Source organism: Crocodylus siamensis, chromosome 11 (assembly GCF_052110815.1).
Source record: "Crocodylus siamensis isolate JL-2025a chromosome 11, ASM5211081v1, whole genome shotgun sequence".
Taxonomy (NCBI): domain Eukaryota; kingdom Metazoa; phylum Chordata; order Crocodylia; family Crocodylidae; genus Crocodylus; species Crocodylus siamensis.
In genome coordinates, this window is record NC_143405.1 from 50600644 (window position 1) to 50618385 (window position 17742).

A 17742-nucleotide genomic window follows, 5' to 3' on the forward strand; every position below is an offset into this window, starting at 1 on the left:
ATTTTCTTTAAATGGCTGCCTCATTTTGCATTCCCCCTCCCCAACTCCTTTGAGTTAACTTTAGCCATTGGCCTTTGTCCAAATGCTGGTTGTGAATACCCTCTTGGGAGAGATGAGGAAGGTGCTGTTCATCTTTCACAGAGGAGGTGGAGCGGGATGGGGAGGGGGTGTTGTCTGTCTGGCACATTGCTTTCCTTAGCAACATCACAGAGATGCTGGAGGGCAGGGAAGTTTCCTGCTGTTCATAAAGACTCTCTAAATAGTGAGGCATCCAGTGATGGGCACTTTACAAGGACTGCAGATGGGTGTTTGGACCAACCTTGGGACCCACATTGGTATAATTCTTTGGGACCTGCATGGCTCCTACAGGTGTTTTCTTAATACTTGTAAAGGAAAACGTAATGGCGCTTCAGACTCTGTCCCCTTCACTTGCAGCTTGGCTGATCACATTGATCGGCTGCCTATCACTCATATCCACTCCTTGTTTTGACCTTGCTGGAGATCACTAGTTTCTTTTCCCCCCCACCATCCCTTTCACTGTCAGTGCCTCATGAGTTTTCTTCATCTCAGTGGCTTTCACCCTCAGGTCTGAGCCCCTGGTGTAGAATATGCCCCAGCAGATCTGGACTTCCACACGAGCTAGCATCCCCTCCTGCCGCAATACTGAACCCATTCAGTCAAATTCACCTTTTCTCTTAACTCCATTCATTTGCGCCCAATGGAGTTCAGTTTAGCTGAAAAGGGTTGACAGATGCTGTCCACCTGTAAAACATACATCCTACACAGCACCTCAATATTTAACTCAGGCATCAAAGCCGTCTCTGTTAATGAGAAATGGTGCGCTGTTTGTTGAGTCAGACAAGACTGAGGGATGCTATTCGCTCCTGACTAACAGTGGCTCCCAAGCCCCACAACATTTGTCCTAGGACCTTGTAAAGCCACAGCAATCAGCCCTGCAAACAACCCTGTGCCATGCATATTTTGTAACTGGGTAGGGCTCCTTAATGGGGAAGGCAGTCAAGTCCTACTTCTAAGCAAGCACTCTCAAGTGGGAACCTCTTACCTGGTGTGCCAGGAGGTTGGGTGAAGAGGCTACTGTTCTCTGAAATCACGTTACATTAGCAAGTATTTATACAACGTGCACACAGCTCTTGAACTTGCCCTGAGTTGTATTGGCAGTTGACTCTTACATACCAGGGGCCAGATGCCAGACATCCCAAACCTCTTTGTTCTAAAGAATGTGCCACTTCGAAAAAGTCAGAGAAGAGCAGCTCTCCACCCACCACCTGACCACAGGCATTTTAACACAAAGGGCAATCTCTGAATATTCCCAATTGACCTTGATCCTGCAAAGTAATAAGTCTCCTCACCCCAATCCAGCAAAACACAAAAGCGCATGTGTGATGAGCCCCGGCTAACTCCAAGTGAGTGGAAAGGAAGTGACGTGCTTTGCCGACCTGGAGTGAATGCGTTCCATGCCTTGCAGGACGGAGCTGTATAAGACCTCTGGTTTCAGAGATACTCACCACTGTCCACATCCCTCCCAACTACATAGTTGGTTCAATAAGAGGTACCCCCACAAAAACCTGTGCTTCATCACTGAAGCATTTTACAGAGTTGTCATATACAGCTGATTTCAGCAAATGTTTTGGATTCATCATGTTCCTCCCTTCTTATGGATTTTCTCCAAGAAAAGCTAGTTTGTAGCATGGGCAGCCAGTGCCTCCGATCATAATGCCAGTGGCAAGACCAGAAGTGCTGGCCAGGGCCAATCTCAGGAGGGGCACTGGCCAGCAATTCACCCAGCACCCCCATTCCCCAGCCAGTGAGGGCCAATCTTGCGGGGGGTATGCTCCCCCCCCCATTACTTATGGTTTGTAGGGTACAAAAAAATGATCAAATGGATGCACTCTGACGTTATACCATGCATACATGATAATGTAGGTTGTGAGGCAAGTGGCTGATTACCCAACTTGCTCCAGGTGTTACTTCCGTGATACAACTGAAAATGGATTATTGCAAGTGGATTCAAGCCTCAGCTCTATGCTATAATGAGCTTCAATGGCACTAACATATGTGAGACCACCCTAGTAGTGGAAACTACTGATTTGCATCATCATTGCATAACGTGGCAAAGGCTGGCCCTACAGCTACACTAGCAGCTGCAGCAAATTGAATAAGCCTTACCATTTTAGGCAGTATAATTTTACAGGCTCATTTTTATGCTGTTACATTCCCTGAGGTTTCAAGTCAAGAGTGTTTTACTTAAGCATATAGGAAACTCATCTGCCTCAAGTTCACTGGCAAAGTACGCACAAGATTAAGGGCTGCTTTAATCGATAGCAACGTGGAGCATTAAGTAGAAACCACATCTAAATTCACAAGGTTTCCCAGCAAGACTTACATCTGGATTGTGTCTGGGCCCAACACGCATGGGTGAAGGGAAAGGTATGGAAAGTTAAACCCCTGTGTAGGCACAGGAGACAGGGAGTTCAAGGATTACTCTAGCTGGGAAACTGTAGGATCTGAAGAGTAGAGCCCGTGGTCTTATATACCTCTGAATTCACCCCCTGGGCTGGGTTGCCCAATATATGTGCACAAATATGTTCATACATGGGCATGGGGGAACAGATAGCAGTACCTACCTGTAAGCACTTGCCATGGCAATGTCTCCGCCTCACCTTTCATCACTCCGGGGTGTAGGGGAGAGGGATCATACCATGTCTCTCCCTAAGTGCGCTGCCTGTAGAACGGCACTTAGCTATTAGCTCTGTGCCATCGCTCCTTGAAATTCCAGTTCTTTTCCCTATAATTGGCAACAAAAGCAGCAAACTGACTCATATTCAAAATGGAGTCTTGCAGTTTGACTGAGACCTGCAATTCCTGCTCAGCCCCAGACTGCAATGAGACCTTCCAGGGATTTAGAGGGTAAAATCTAAGAAGTCCCTACTGAGCATATACGAACTGCAATCTTTTCAAAGACTTATTATGACTTTGTCAAATATTGGCTGATTTGCACGGGGGTGGCAAAAAGAACATCCACGACATCCCAATCCTGCCAGATTTCATGGATCTGCAATTTAGGCAAAGCAGTCTCTTCCCTAACCCCCCTCTCAGAACCAGTTTGGCCAAATTTCACCCCCCATAAAAAAAAATTAAAAAGCAGCCTGTGGCAGACACCTGGCATGGAAAATTTCAACCCAAGCACTTCAAGCTATAAACAACTGAAAACAGGGGTACATAACAAAGAAGTGCCAGGCAACTTTAATCCTACCTTATAGATAAAGTATATGGCATCAGTAGATCTCAAAGTGCTTTAAAAGGTCAATATTATTATTTCCATTTTTTACAGATAGGGAAAATACAGCCTAAACAATGAGATGATTGGAGTGCTCATCCAAAGTCACTCAGCAAGTCACACAACTGGGGATAGACCATGTTGAGTTCCAGGCCAGGGCTTTAACCAATTAATCATGCTGAGGCAGGACTACCTCTAGTGACCCAAGCTGAAGTGCACATTTTGTCCTCCTTTGCATGCCATCTTGGTCTGGGGCTTACACCCTGCATACGCCTTGAGCACTGGGTTGAGTTTCAGAGTATGCAAAGAAAGTGAAACGCTGTTGGATGTGCTGCATGATCCAGATCCTGGCCTTTAGCAGAAAGGGATTTGAGAACAGGGAACAATGCATTTCATTTGTTTTTATTTAATTAAAAAAAAAATCAAAGTCATCGCAATCCCATTTAAATACAGAGATTTACAAATAGGTCCAAAACTGGACTAAAATATTCTTTGAAATGCTATACCCTTAAATATTGTGCTTTCATCGATACATAAGAAAATTAGCATATAAAAATACTTTACAAGGAATACACTCTAATATATGGATAAAAATACACATTTAAGTAATGCATTTCATTTTAGTATCATTCAAAATGCATAGGAAGGGATACAAGGACCAAGTTTCTTTAAAGCCTTTAATAAAAGTTTTCATTAAAAACCTATGAGAAGCCACAGCGAGCTTCTGCTGTTTAGAATATTGCATATAAAAAACACTTTTGGCTGCACTGTCAATGCTCCGCAGTATTGGTTATGGCACATTATCTAGTTATGGCAGCAATGGCATGGGATATTGCATACTTGAAGAGAATGGCTACAACTACACTTAGCTGGATGGGACTGGATGTATGTCTTGAAGAAACACCCTGACGCTTCGGGCTGTTGGAAGGGAACAGGCTAGAGTACAGACAAAGCAATCAGTCCTGGTGGGACAATGAACATTTCAAACCTACATCAATGTGGCATCCATAATACACAACAACAAGAATAAAAAAATAAATAAGGAACAGACCAATTCTGCTAAGTAGAGATCTTTAAATAACACCCCCCTCCCAAAAAACCCTCCCCTAAATCAGGCCCTTCTGACATCAGTTAAAATTAAAAATCAGAATAAAGTGCTAACACATGAGACAGGGAGCAGGCGCTCACTTTTGCCATGTGTAGAAATGCACAGGTGTTGGCGATCTAGCTCATGGACATGAGAAGGGATGAGATCGTAGCCTGGGTTGCATTCTCATGAGTTTGCTGCAGAGGATCATTAAACCAATGCAAACATCATGCCCGTATCTTCTATAGAAGGTGAGTGTGCAGTGTGAGAGGACAGGGACCGAAAAGGCATCCGGCTTACAAATCACAGAGATTAACAAGAGGCAACCAGAGGGCAGCTACAGCAGACAACAGGAAGAGTCTAAAACCCATCATCAGCATTAAAAATAAAAGGTACACATTTGAATTTGCACTAGGATGACCCCATACAGGACTGGCTTATAAAAACAGAAGAGACAACATCAATCTAGCAGAAGGCTTCTCATGCCAGTGTTTGCCAAGAGACTACAAGGTTCTATTTACTGAAAACAGGAGGGAATAAAACCCGGAATTTGGATCGAGATGAATGGCGTTCAGCTGTTTACTAGCCTGAACACTCCGGTTTTTTTAAAATGAGAGACATCTCCGGATGGCCTATGTGAACAAGAGGGCCAGTGACTTCGGACAACCGCACACTGGCTTTTTGTCCTGGATGCCACGTTCCTCTAAAAGTTCTGTACAGTTATATGCAGACAAATAAATCAATCATGTCTCGGAGTTGCCAAGTGGGCAAAGTGCTTCGTTGTTTTTCCAAAGGCGGTAAGCGTAGTGGGGTGGAGTCGTGATGGGGAGAGATATCCAAGCGTGAGATAAAGACACCAAACCATTCTCAGAAGGGATTTGGCTTCAAATTAAATGCATAAAAATGGCAGCTACCCACCGGCAAAAACGTCTGAGATGTTTTGAATGGATGTCAACATTGCCCAAGTGTTAGTGAGTGAAGGAAATTTCAAAGCCAGTTTAGCAATCATGGTTTAAAATGAAGCAGGGTTTCTGTTACTGGAGCACACAGGTCATGTTGATCTTGCTGTACATGATTAACAGGGCAAACAAGAAAAAAAAATAGCACCGAGCACATTTAAAGGATGGCCAAGCCCTTCAGGAGGAGGGTGGCAGAGGGCCTAGGGGCTGACCCTCTCTCCATGACCCCATGCAGGGTGAAAGCTCACCTCAGTGGAGGGATGACTGAAGGCTGCCCTGTCAATAGTCAGCAACCTTGGATATTGTTTTCTGCTACCAGCAGCCCATTTGACCATCTGCATTACCCAAAGCCTAAGCTGCCCATCCCACATAGCTCATACTGCTTGGTGGTCTCTGAATTAAGAGTTTTAGACACACCCCACTTTTGCAAGTCATGTTACATTACAAATACCAGTGCAAAACAGGAAAAACACAATGGATACCCAACAGTTTCTCTGCCCTGCCAGGGCCTGAAGGTACCTCCTGTTCGAATCCTCCCTTCTCAGAGTGTCTGTCTGCTCATCTTGGCCTCCATGCCCAAGGTCTGTTGGACTGGCAATTCCCCACTCTCTCCTAGTTGAGCATTGGTAGCAAGTGCCAGAGGATTTCGGCTAATGACCAGGTCCAGTTTCTCTCCTGCCTCAGAGATCAGAGGGACAGCCAGACAGCAGTCAAAGTCTCTTGTTCGGATGCGATTTACCTGCCAGGACAGGTTTGGGGTATGCAACAGGGAGGGAAAAACAAGAACACCACATTTTGTTAACTGGAAAACACATAAAAGCTGCTAGAACTGAGCCCTGGGACTGGAGCAAAGACAACAGAATGCGCGCTCCTAGAGCACTGTCATCCCTGCAGTCTGGCATGGGATTTGGCAGGATCGTAGGAATTGAACTAGTCAGTCTAATGCAGCATCTAAAACAGATTCATCTCCTGCACAACAATAGCTGAGAGGAAATAAAAGAACACACTCCAAAGTAGATGCAGCCCCTCGCTGCAAAGATCGCAGCCAGAGTCAAACTTTGGTATCTTGCGGGATTCAAAACTGCGGGCTCTTTTTCAGGCTGGTCTCTAAACTACACCTTAAGGAGATGGCAAGAGTGGCAGGGATACCAATCTCTTTCAGAATGTGTATTTTAAAATGACCGTCTACTTTCAGCAGACCATGATTCTGGGATCCAAAGGGAATCAGTGCTTTCACTGACACCCCAACACCACTGTGCTGCTGCCAAACCCACAGCTGATATGTCCCTTGTCTTTATCAACCAAGTAGATTAGCAGCAGGCTTCTGGAAAGCGTGCATGTGTGTGGATTCTAGGCACTGTATGTAGACTATAGTATGTGTGAAGTATAGTATAAGTGAAGTATGCTTCTTCACTCAGAGCACTCATGCATTGTTGGGACTGCTAGAAGCAAGGTCTTTTCACGAGCAGCGGAGACCTCCCAAGAATTCTGTAGAAATTGCAAAATAAATAAATAAATAAATCAGCTTTTCCAGTATCTTCAGTGGAAGTTAAAACACGTTCCAAAGCAAGCCTAAAAATTGCCTGAAGAATGTAAGATTTAGGAAAAACCCTCTCCCCGCCCCTGTGATTAGGCAGAGTTGGTGCAGTGATGTTTCTCCAGGTTTGGGGAATTGAATGTTCACCCCCATCCCAATCTCCTCACTGCTGAGGCAGCATCTGGATCCAAGATGTGCCTCCTTCACTGGCCAACAAATGGAAGATCCATATAGCCCTGTCCCCTAGGCTCTTCCTGAGCCCATGAAGCATCCAGGGCACAGTGCTCTGTGACACAAGTCTACTGTGTAGGGCTCCTACAGCTCCCCTGGCACCGATGTGGTACAACTGCACTGGTTCCAAGAAAAGCAGCACAGGGCAGACTGGTAAGGCCCGCTCTTGGCTGATATGTAGGATTGGCAGAATTTGATTTTTGTTTTTTCAAATAATTTTGATGGCTAAAATTGATGTTTATTTTCAAGCTTTTCTTTTGATTTCTTATCAATTTTCATTGGTTTTCGTCAATTTTGCTGACTTTTGGCAATAGTCTAGTTTTCTCTATATTTTTATTGGCTTTTCATTATTTTTATCAATTTTTATTGATTTAAATATTCAGGATGACATGAGATTAGGGGTGTGAAGGTGGACAATTTAGTAATGGCACTACACTGTTTAAAGCTTCATAAAAATCACATGTTAAATTATACAAAAGTAAATATCAATGCTGCATACCTGCTTTAAGTCATTCTGTTCGTTCATCAGGAAAGAGCCAGGTGTGCAGGGACCAGAAGAGGAGGGCAGTGGTGCGCTGGAGCTCTGGGAACACAGGGAGAGGCAGCGTGCTTGGGGCAGAGTCTGTGGGGGTACCCCCAGGGCCCAGCCACTGTCCCCATGCTATCCAGAGGGGTGGGAAGCTGTGACCATCAAGGGGTCAGGCTGCCCCTCTGCTCATGCCTGCCAGATAGAGCCATGGGGAGCTGCTTCTTGCCCTGAGCTAGGCAGCTGCTGCCTCTCCCCATGTTCCCAGCCTGGCCCATGTATGATTGGGGCAGGGGCTAAACTCCTGGTGAGCCCCAATCACACAGGGGCCAAGCCAGGCTCACCAGGAGCTTGGTGCCCGATTCCCGGCTAGGACCAGCACAGAGTGAGCAACCAGTGGCACTGGTCCCCCCGGCTGCCATTAGCCCTGCCCCTCCGACCCCCACTCTCAGCTCTCCCAGCTCCTGCAGTGGCTTCCTGGGCCACCCCATCTGCACTGGTGTGCGTGCATGTGTGCGTGCGTGTGAGTGTGTATGTGCACCGCACCCCCTGCCCGAGATTTCCTTACCCTCTTTCCAGATTTTTTTTTTTTTTTACATCCCCTTTCAATAATTTTGATGATTGCCAATGGAAATAGTTTTCCACTGGTCTGCGAGTGACAGGTGAAATCGATGTTTATGGATAAAGATTGAATCCTGTCAAGCCTACTGGTAAGAGAACCAAAGAAGACCTAGAGAATTTACACTACCATCAGGGGGAATCATCAGCAACTGTGCTTTTCTGTTGGATCCTCCCGTGGCACTTTTTCTGCAAACCCCTTGTTGAGCTCAAGACTTAGCGTCAAGACCGCAGCTACAGGCAAGAGACGATCTCATCTACTTGTAAGTAGTGCAAAGCAGATACCGAAGCTGGGGGTACTCAAAGGCTCTGCTTTCTTTAAGATTTCATACACACCAGCAGAACCCTTGGCATTTGTACAGCTACAACGTATCCAGCATTCAGCAAACATGGCTCAGAGCCCAATTACCTTCTTGTTCATTCTTGAACCATCTTTCATGAGATGCTGAGAAGGAACAGCTGTGGAGCAGATACTTGGCTATAGACCACAACGTGCTCCAACAAGATTCCCCACAATGCTGCCAAGTTTTTTAGTTACCTGAGGTACATAATACACAGGTGCTGATCAGCCCCCGAACCTTCCTCACCCCACAAGACTTTCCTAAAACTTAACATCCTCATGGTATTTCAGAGCTTCCAAGAGGGTGACAATACTTGTATTCCCAAGTGGCAGCATTTTTTTTTGGTTGATCATACTCTCCCTCTTGCTATCAGCCATGAACTTGTGTGTCACCTTTGCTAAATATTTTAAGGGTCTTTGACACCTATCTAAAATATCACAATCTCCCCTCAGAGATCAGGTATGCCCACCCGTATGTTTACTAGGGACTTCACTTTTGTCCAAATGTTGCTTTCTGTAGCAAATATTTGCTGGTTCAGGTGTTGTTAGAGGAAGAAAGGATAGGAGTATCGCTTCTTTTGAAGGATATTTCTCAGAAACTGCCTTGTACAAATTAAATGGGATATGTGAACACATTTAAAACCCTGTAGAACTGCATATACTATCTCATTTTGAGTGATGTTGCTAACTCCAGTTTTCCCAGGGGAAAAAAAACCCTGACGTGCACAAGGAAAAAGGGTTAAAGAAAAAGGCTGAAAAAGACTCTCAGCTGGTTTTAGCGAGGAACTGCATTAAGAAACGTGAATCTGGATGAAAATTCCCCCAAATAATGGGGAATTCAAATTCACACTTGATCTGTAGTGATTTCCCAGTATTAAAAACTAGCCCCAGGTATACCAGATCACCAAAGGCAGACAGCTGCCAACCAAACTGTCTAGCTACTGCCTTTTATAAAGTCAGTGTCACCACAATTCATTTTCACTTCTCTTTCTTGCATTCACTCACATCTTTCTCTTTCTAGTCCCAGAGCGGTTCACATTCCTTACCTGAAGGACTCTGTCATAAGGTTTGAGGCCACACTGATCAGCTGGCCCATTTGGACGGACCATATTTACATAGACACCTTTCTCCAAGAGACCATCGGACACACTGAATCCAAAGTCTTGGCTCTCAGGGTCCTTGTGGAGTGTCATCTACGGTCAAAGTCATTGGAGAGAAAGTTCTAATGAAGCATGAACAACTCACAACACAAGGGAGAAAGAGGTCAGGAGCTCTGGAGGTAACATGCATGGTACAGGATAGTGATTTTGGTCTGAGTAGACATAGATTGTCTATAGAAGCAAGCTTGGGCACAAATTGCCAGCTCTTCCATAGCTTACTTGTCCCTCACCCCCAAGGAATTTGGCATTCTGCCTTAGCTGTGGTTTAGGTTTCGACACCATCACTGCACCCTACCAACTGTCTAGCAAAGCCTCACAGATTGCAGATTCTTCAGGTATGCTCAGGACCCTCTTTTGCTCCAGAGCACCATGCTTTCAGAGAGTGCCCTTGGGAACAGGGAGCAGGAAATATTACATTGGTCCACTCACATAGGCCAGAATCTTATCTCCAAATGGGACAATGCCAGATGTTTCAGAGGAAGCATGAGCACTCTAGAGCATTTTACAAAACCTTCTGATGCAGGGTTGTGAAGGAACTTTTCTTCAGAACAGCAAACCATGCCCCAAAGGATAAGCACTAATAATGTTATCCCACTCAGCATAATTGCAAATTCTGTCATGTTAAAAATTCTTTGAAATCCATCATGCTATTTTCCTTCAGTAGCATTCTTCATTAGTAATTCTGACAAGTAATTATGCCTTTATAATATTACTCCTGCATCATCCTTAAGGGCCTTGATCCAGTACCCTTGAGTGTAAATGGAAATATCCCATTTTTAATACAAGCCTGAAATCCCACACCTATGATTCCATCTAAGGAAGTTTTGACTAGATGCTCTCCTCAGAGTAAAGGGTTTACTGGATTGCACTTGATACTACATAGAGCTAGGTGGGTGCTACTGAGTATACTATTAACATTTCAGCTCTGTTATGCATACCCTAAGCATTAGTTCATCCCTGGGGCCAGGGAATCTTGTGTTATGATAGCAAACCAGTGACTTGGCTGCTGCAGCGCCTTGGTTGAGAATCACTGAGCTACAGCCTGGGGCACCTTAAGATCCTCCCAGGGGTGCCACACAGAGTTAGCACTGGTAGGTATACAAACATGGTTCACAAGATGAACCCAAAGATTTCAGATAAAAAAAATCATAGTGTTAAAAAGATCTGACCTGTTGTGGTCTTTAGGAGGAGTTGTTGACAATAGAAAAATTGCTCTATTCTTTTTCCATAGTCAAAAATGAGCAGAAACTAAGAGCTGGCATTTTCTGATGGGTGCCTTGAATTTAGCAGGGCATGCCTTGAGTCTAAAAAGGTTGAGTACCACTGCTGTAGGCTGGTGTTTTCCACTGAACATGAACGACATAAGGGCCTTGCATCAAAATTCTCTTAAAGTTTGTTAAGAGCTGAGGTCTGCTCCAAAATGTGTCCCTGTGTGTATGAACAAACTTCCTACATACAAACAAACCCTTTCCATTCCCCTGACACCCTGGAAACGCAGAGATATACGTTGGTTGTGTCTGACTAGTGCTTTAAGACGGAGCAAGGGCATTTTTGTGACATCTTCTCAGTGAAGGCATGTTTGCACAATCCCCATTATCCCATTCGTCACCAGACCGCCTTCAGGTAGCAAGAAACCAGCTCTTTCGAAGCACGCACCTTGTGGAATTCGAGGGGGGTGGGAGACATGATTTCCTGCATCTCCTTCTCAATCTTCTTCACCTCCAGATTCCTCTCATTTTTCTTGGTGGGAGTGATGTTACCATCACTTTGTCCTTCATCATAACTGGAAGATCCTTTCCTCAATGGGCTCAATCCTGACTGGCTAACAGAGTCCATGAGCAATTTGCTTCCTTCCAAGCCCAGGCTGTGCACACTCCCTGTCATGATGGATGCCTGTGGATAAGGTGGTAAATTAGCTCAATAAGACCAGAGGAGGGGTTGAGTGGCAAGGACTCTAGACAAAAAAGAGGGACTTACAGTGAAGCAGAAAGATAATCTCTTAAGCATTAATCAGAGGGAATGCTATCTGTGTTCCTATACGTGAGTAAGCACAGGGTAGATACGCACCTTCATAGATTAACTAAATAAACTATAGAGAGAGAGCACAAGCTTTTGTGAACACAAATTCACTTCAACAGATGCCGTAGTCATTTCTGGCTGGCTATACACACCAGTTTCAGAAAGTACAAGCATGTTTTTCTAATTGTTCTCAAAGTTACTGGCCAGAAATCTTTAGTCAGGGTTTTGCTACCCCCGCCTCCAGAAAAATGAAAGGGCTTTTTTGAAATGAAAACATTTTGAAGGTTCTCCCCTCTTTTTTTCTTTTTTTGAATAACTCTCTCATCTGCTGTACTGCACAGCGTCAGTCATACAACGGAGGCACATGCTCCAGGCGTGGACGTAAAAAGAATTCCAAATTTTGTTGGCATCAAATCAACATCCCCTTGACACAACCTTCAAGGGGAATCCTTCATACACTGAGGATGGTCAACAGATAGTGTGACAAGCTCAGAATGAAACTACAATGAATCAAAGTCCTTCATTGCCAAAATAAATCAAAACAAGCAAAAAAGTTGCACTTCCAGCTACCGGCTTAGTGCAAAAGCTTGTTCTTTAAAAAGTGACTTCAGCCTGAGAGAAGATTCCACACACAGTCTGGTCTGTTTGAAGACATCACCCTTTTCTGCTTCTACATCTGGATTTGCTATTCTGCTACAAATTTTACTTACAAAACTACAGTATTATGCAGCACACGTCTTGGAAAAGATGTCACGAGGTTGGAAACATTAGTTTGATGGTGCCATTCTGCTTCATGGACAGACAGTTCCAGGGGGCAGCCCAATGGGAATGTTATTGTTGGCCAAAGTTGCACTACTCTACTATTAAGAAAAAGCATATTAAATCCCTCTTCAGCCTACCTGTACATGTGAAGAACATAATGCTCAAAAATCTGCAATTGCAATGACATAGATATTGTTGGAGCCTTTGTCTCACCTACCCTTCACTTACAGCACATGGTAGGCATTTTACATAGGGTGCTTTCCAGTGTGGTACATAAGAGAGTCTGGAATAGCTGTCTTTGTTAAAAATCTGGATAAATGATTGCATACAAACACAGGGTACTGGACTTTGTGCCTTGGGCGGTCCATTCCAGGCTTATTATTCCTAGATCAGTACGCCTTAAATGCAAAAGGACAAAACTCATCAACAAAAACCTACTAATAGTGCTAATATTCAAGAGGGAGCATGTCTAAGAGATTCAACCATGGACTCTGGAAGCACTAGCAATACGAGGCAATCCCTGCGTCAACACATGCTATATGCTTTTTGAAGGGCTAGCCAGGACTGTATGCAAGTCTACTCCTTTTGTACTGTGTCTTCAGTTCCCTGCCGTGGGATAATACATTCCCTCCCTACAACATTGCTCAAGGAGTTTGGCATGTTACTTTTGCCTTCCCAGCATATATTTCATGATGGCTCTTTAAGTAAAAGAAATTAGGATTTTTATCAGTTAGTACATGGGAGTCTCCAGTTAGCAAAGCTAAATCAAAACCAACTTAAAAGTATAAAATCAAATAGCATTTAGCACCGGTCACACTTGACAGAGGCATCTTTAAGTGGATGCTAAGTAGATTTCATTCTGTCGGGTGATGTTTTTCATTAAAGGGATTATATTGATCAAAGCTAAGGAATGAGTCAAGAATTCAATCTATAGGACCCCAGCTGGCTCCCAGTCATGTGGCCTATTTAAATTAGTAATGAAAACTTTAATTTCAGGGGTCAGGCTGTGAAGGTCAAACAGTTCACTCAAATGTCAAAAGACACAGGAAAGGAAATGAAAAAGGTAGAAAGCAGGGAGCAAAGCTCAGCAGTTGTTAAAGAAGGCAAGTCAAGGAGCAATCTGTCACACGCATGGCAAAAGTGTCATGTGATTAAACCTCTAATCAAAACCTGCCTGCTCAAGTATGCTTTGGTTTGGAAGAAGGGAGAATAAACTTGTGGATCCTAGTGACTATGTGAAATGTGTCTACAACACCCCCATTTTCTGAACTGGGTTGGACAATGGAGGCCTTATGTGTTTCAAATTCCTTAGCACCTTCACTGTCTGGTGTGTGAAGCATTCACCTGCAAGCAGCTAGGCAAAATGAAAAACCTGCTATCCATCGTGAAAGATCTTTGGTAATCAGTGACTTAGGAACCTAAATCCCATGGTCAAAAATGATTTCAGATGTGTGCCTTCACTGAGCACCTAGTGCTCACCAAGAGGACTCCTCTCCTGCTTCTACAAGTCATACACAGAAACGGGATCGCGAGGGCACTGTAAGGCCATCTCCTGCAGAGGGTTTCAAAGCATGCCAGAGACAGAGGTTTAAACAGTGGCCACAGAGGCATCTCTAGAGTAGCTTCACTGCCACATTTCTGGGTTTGATGCATGTGACTCAAGAGTAGGTCGGCAGTCTTTCCCCCTGAGAATGCCAGGAACAGTGTAGACATATTAGCAGGCATTTTGAAGCCAAGGGCAAGACCTTTCGAGGTGGGTAGGTATCTACACGCAGCTCATAAATCACACTGGAAGTCAATAGGCCTTTGGCTTCTAAATGCTGAAGCTGCTTCTGAAAAACAGGACTCTGACCCATTTGAAAATCTTACCCAGCTGACTTGCTCAAGGCAAGCAGAGGCAACCTGTGACAGAAAGGAGAGTTCAAGCTTGAGCCTCTTTCCTGATGTCACTACCAACGGGATATGAGTTGCATCATTTTAAGAGGCAGCAATAGGGGCCATCTCTTATTTGCTAGTAGACAATCCAAGTCCTTTTTGTTCAGTTTTATTTTAAATTGGCAAGGAACTTAGGGATGGCAGAAAGGAAACAGTGCTCTGCCTCATTACTAGGAGAAGCAAGTAACTTTTGCAAAGAGAGGAGCACAGGCTCAAATGAGGAGATGGTTATTTCACAAAATTGCTGATTAAATCCAACTTGGGAACAGAAGAGGCAATGCTGCTGAGCAAGAAAGGTGAAGAAACACCAATTCTCATTACCAAAGCAAAGAAACATCCTTCAAGTGGTGGAGCAAAGTTCAGTAGTAACCTGTTCAACTTGACCTGTTGAGAGGTACCAGAAGACACTGTTAATGAAATGCCACAAATATTCTAGTAGCAAGACAGCAAAGGAGAGGTTACTAGGGCATTTGAAGAGAGAATGCATTGGTGTCCTCATAGGCTTGGCTGTTCCACAGATGAAAAATAAGGGATTTTCTTGCACTACCAAAAAGCAGTGCTCTGGTGGTTCAGAATCATAAAACATGAATGAAATGTATTTTTAAGCAGCAGCCAATCTAGTGGATGGGGCCACAGACTGAGTGTTCGAGATAAGACTTCTAATCTTGGGTCAGCTGCCGACTTACTGTGTGATCTCAGACACCTGTTTTATCCATGCACCTGTTTCCTTTTTCAGTCTTTATCAGTCTCACCTAGCTAGGCTTTAAGCACCTTTGGCTCAGGGACCATCTTCCAAGCTCAGTATAACAGGGTTCTGGTCCTGGTTGGGACCGGTAGGTATTACTTTTATACCAGCACCAGTAATGTTCAGGGCTGACACCACAACCAAAGGGAAGGAATGCTGCAGTGTACAGACAGATGCAAAGCCACAAAGGCAAAAGGTACGACAGCTGAGCCTATGAAAGGATCATGAACTTGAGAAGGGAGATGGGCCTTGACCCTTAAGGGGGTTTTGCTGAGAGTTATATTTGAGTGGTTAAAGCACAAGACTGGAACTTAGGTCATCCAAATATTCCTGGACTAGCCACACACTCCTGTGGGATGTAACCTATGCCTCAGTTTACCCACTTGTAAAATGAAGACAGTATATTGACCTACAAAACCAGGCTTTCACAATTCTGTCTCACCAGAATAATCCTTCATTATTTTAGAGTGGTGTGTCCCAATGGCAGGCATTTAGCAAACTTTAAGGCTCTCTAAAAAAGGAGGGAACCCTGCAACTAAAGGGCAAGTTGATCTACATGGCCCAAAGCAGGCCTGTGCAAACACAAATGCACTAGCATAGACACTAGAAACAGTAACAGCTGCAGCCTGTCCAAAGCAAGCTCAGGCATCTCCGCACAACACTGCATTTCAAAAAAGGAAACTGTGGTTTCACAGAAACTTATGCAGAGGCAGGAGGCAAAAAGTGCCTAAGATGCTGTGTCAATACTTATGTGGCATAGCTGTGCTTCATGCTACTGTGGGCACACTGCTATCAGTACCCAAGGCAGCTACTTTAAAGCTGGCTGCTCGGATACGTTCTTGAGGACTGCAGTCACACCTTGACTGCAATGTGGACAAACAGAAAGGAGGAAAGAAGTGCTAGCAGAATTACCTTGCTACACGTAAGTTTACTATGGGGGATACAAACCAGATGATACTGTAGTTATTTTTAATTGTGCTTAAATACCTGCCATGTTGGTTACTAGGCTCTGCTGATACAGTACTGCTGTACAGGAAAATAATTGATGCCTGGAGCCATGTTTCCAGGTTGCTACTGAATATTAACAAGGCTATGGCAGTTGAGCTTCTGCATGGTCTAAAACAGGGGCATGCAAAGTCCGGCCCGTGGACCAGGTGGGGCCCATGGCGGACTCCATTTCCCAGCAGCCCCTGCCTATGTCACTGTGGTTGGCTACCATGGAGACCCCAGGATCAGTGGGCCATGACAGAGGGCCAGGGTTTCCATAGATACTAGCCGTAGCTGCGCTGGTGGGATGCGTGGCTGAGTGGGGAGCTGATCCAGGGCTGGGATCTTGCGGCAGTGACAGTGTGGTGGGGAGCTCCAATGCCCTGGGCAGGGGCGTTCAGGCAGTGGATCATAGCTCTGTCCCAGCTCCAGACCACAGTCATCACTGCACGATCCGAGCCCCAAAGCAGCTCCCCGCCCAGCCGCGTGCCCTGCCAGTGCTGCTGGGGCCAGTCTTCATGGAAGCCCTGGCTGTGCACTGTCACGGCACAACTGCTCCTAGGGTCTCCATGGAAACCTGCCACAGTGATGCCGGCAGGGGCTGCTGGGAAATGGAGTCTGGCCACCGGCTGGATCCACCATTTTGTCGTTCCCCCCTCTCCCTCCCAAACCCACCCATCCTGTCACTGGTCGAGTATTGGACCCAGTACTTTCAGCACCAAAACATATGTTCCTACATCAGGTATAACTGCTTTAACTGTGAGGCAACAGTAGGTCATCTGACAGTGAGGACAAACAAAAAACTCAAACAAAGTGTATCTACACATGCATATTACTGCAAAGCAATACACTCCAGAGTTTATTGCTCTGGGAGCACCATTTGCATGTGCACCTGGAACCACAGCATGCTGAGCTGGGTTGGAGCTGTTATGGCTTGCAGGAGACCCCAGGGTCATGCTGCCAGCCTGGGGCTGCTCTAAGCTAGCTCAGTGTGCTGCAAATACATTGAAGATATAAATATATCCCCTGCACAGACGTTCCTCACAAGCCAAATATGTTTGCATATTTATGGTAGCACATCAGCAGGGAGAAAATAACATTCATACTTTCAGCGACAATCATTTTGATTTTTTTTTAAAGTAGGTTATAATAGTTTTGAAAGGTTTACATTCCAGCTGCCTGCATTGCTAAAGTATGTTCATATCCAAGAGATCAATGATTGTAAAATTTATTTCCTTTAAAAAAAAATCTGCCTTTTAAAAAAAACAAACCCCAAAAACCAAAGCTACTTGATAAATGCACTGCAATTCTTGCTTGAGCACACCTAATTTCATCTATGTCTCCCACCCTTAACTGTTAAGGATCAAATTTGCCAAATATCTTTATAGCTAGAATAAAGGTAAACCAGCTCTTTTGCATCTGCTCCACTTGAGTGAGGTTTGAAATCATCTTTTATTTTAAAGCTCCAGCAAACTAACTGTTTAAAAGAACCTACAAGGAGAAGAAAGAAAGACATGGAAAGAGACAATGGAGAGATC

General features: G+C 44.6%; 1 protein-coding gene across 3 annotated transcripts in view; it reads right to left on the reverse strand.

Annotated features, from left to right (window-relative positions):
• Positions 1-3690: 3690 nt before the first annotated feature.
• Positions 3691-17742, reverse strand: part of GRIP2 (glutamate receptor interacting protein 2) — a 165741-nt gene continuing 151689 nt past the window's right edge. For 2 of the 3 annotated variants that reach the window (XM_090021476.1, XM_090021479.1), the window contains exons 22-25: positions 11413-11649; positions 9643-9789; positions 7612-7695; positions 3691-6083 (exon numbers count right to left, since the gene is read on the reverse strand). In XM_090021476.1, the coding sequence (XP_089877602.1) occupies positions 5886-6083; positions 7612-7695; positions 9643-9789; positions 11413-11649 (666 nt within the window). In that variant the 3' untranslated portion in view covers positions 3691-5885. The remainder of the gene's footprint in view (positions 6084-7611; positions 7696-9642; positions 9790-11412; positions 11650-17742) is intronic. The other variant, XM_090021480.1, reaches the window with a different exon arrangement.